At 41.6% G+C, this 2,067-nt stretch overlaps 1 gene segment (V, D, J or C); it reads right to left on the bottom strand.

Annotated features, from left to right (window-relative positions):
• Positions 1 to 219: 219 nt before the first annotated feature.
• Positions 220 to 828, bottom strand: LOC121273910. The segment is given in 2 exon segments: positions 220 to 587; positions 728 to 828. Coding segments are annotated over 2 exon segments (411 nt in total).
• Between the last annotated feature and the right edge of the window lie 1,239 nt (positions 829 to 2,067).

Genomic DNA, 2,067 nt, shown 5'->3' with positions numbered 1-2,067 from the left:
TTACAGGAAACGTCTTCTCGATTGCTGTGCTTGCCATAGTATGTACACAGTGGTACAGCCCAAAGCAAAAACCAGCTTTGCACACTTGACTGCAAATTGATCAGCGGCACTGCACATCCAAGTGTTCAATGCTGAGATTTCCGCTTCCGAAACTGTCACCAGTTATTTGCAAATCTTCCCCCATTTCAGATGGGAATCCATGGCTCCGGAGCAAACGTTTCAGTGAAAATTGTGAAACAATTCGTATTTCATTCCCCTGAAGCTTTGAAGGTGTTTCTGTATGAGCGGAAGCTCAGACTTATTACTGTGTTCTTTTTCTTGAGCTTTGCAGTAATATGTGCCGCTGTCTTCTACTGTCAGGTCATTGATTCGCAGGGAAAAGGATTTGCTTCCCCAGTTGACTGATTCAACATATCGGCCGCCAATCGTTATGCGTTCCCAATCTGTTGTCCCCGGGCTTTTCCGGAACCATGATGTGGAGTGCAAAGCACAGATATTATCAGTTAGGATGCAGTTGATTGTCAGGGATTCCCCCGCCTCTTTCGTTGCTGTTCTTGGTGTTTGGACCACTATTGCACTGAAGGCACCTGAATGGAGAAGATAAATTAAACACCATGCGGGTCTGAAAGAATGAAATAATGTAAAGGCAAGGCAAATTACACAATGTAGGTAAAGACGCACGCTTTTGCCCATTCATCATATATTCTCATAAATGAAACGCACTTACTTGATAACCAAGTTATAAAGAGGGAAACCCAGTAAATGTTCATTGTTTCTTCACCAGCAAGGACAACTTATGCAGAAGTCCAGACCTCAACACCGACTGTTTTGTGTAACGGTGTGTAGCTGAACGTCGAACTTAAAAACCTCAAGAAGCTGGGCGAATTTGCATATTGCGGAGTGATAGACCATTAGCAATGCGAATTGCTCGCCGTTTGCGATAGGCTACATTATGATTGCTATATCCATAGCTACATTGCTGAAACATGCATCCAATTAACGTGGGCAGATCGGCAGAGTTACAGAGAATATATTTTACTGTCAACATGTTGAACTTGTTATCACTAACGCATTGGCTTTTCACACTTTTTTGTTTTGTTTTAATTATTCTTTCACGGGATGTGGGCGTCGCTGGCAAGGCTGTAATTGGTTACCATTCCCTAATTGCGCTTGCGAAGGAGCTTGAACTTCTGAAGCCCATCTGGTACAGATATACACAGTGCTGTTAACAGCAGAGTTCCAATTGATCATTATAATCATATCATATTGTTACAGCTACCGTGAAGGAACTGCAATATGGTCCCTAGTCAGGTTGTTGTGTGGCTTAGAGGGGAGCTTTCAAATACTGCTTTTACCCTGCGCTTATTGCATTCTTCCCCTACACTCCCACCCCAACACACACCGCCCCCCACCCCCCCCACCCCCGCTTCAAAATGGTAAAGTTGGCGTGTTTGTAAAGTGCTTTCAAAGGAGGCTTGGTGATTCGCTGATATCCATTTTGCATATCGTAATCTTATATGTTGAACAATTTGGTGATTCATTACTGTTAAATTAATAAAGATAAGCGTTTATATGTCAGTTTTATGCCGTGAATGCAACGAATAGCTCTCTCTCAAATAATTTCTCCTGAAACAATAATGCTTTAAATGTAATAAACGGACTGATCCACCAGTGGTATGCAAGAACAGCAGCCTCGGCATGATTCGTATTAATCGAGTCAAAACTTCAGTGTTTTTTTTAAATCTTGCATGGATTTCTCAAACTTAATGATTTAGTCTGCTATGTGTGTACACTCACAGGAAGTTTTGATAGATTATCACTGCGGAAATTATGTAAAGATTAAGGAAAAACAAAGAATTTAGGAGAGGGAGAAAATCGATTAAGATGTTTTACAAAAGAGCAAACAGAAATCTCAATATATGCATTGTGGTTGGAATTGAGTAAATGTGTTCTACAGGATTCTGCTCTGGGGGCACGTTCGTTCACTCCGAAATGACTTTATTGTAGCCCCTTCTCCAAAATCCTATCTCTAAGTACTGACTCCATCCCTTTTCCTGGCAACAAGCT

This window comes from Carcharodon carcharias, assembly GCF_017639515.1.
Source record: "Carcharodon carcharias isolate sCarCar2 chromosome 27 unlocalized genomic scaffold, sCarCar2.pri SUPER_27_unloc_22, whole genome shotgun sequence".
Lineage (NCBI taxonomy): Eukaryota > Metazoa > Chordata > Chondrichthyes > Lamniformes > Lamnidae > Carcharodon > Carcharodon carcharias.
This window is presented reverse-complemented; position numbering and strand designations above follow the sequence as displayed.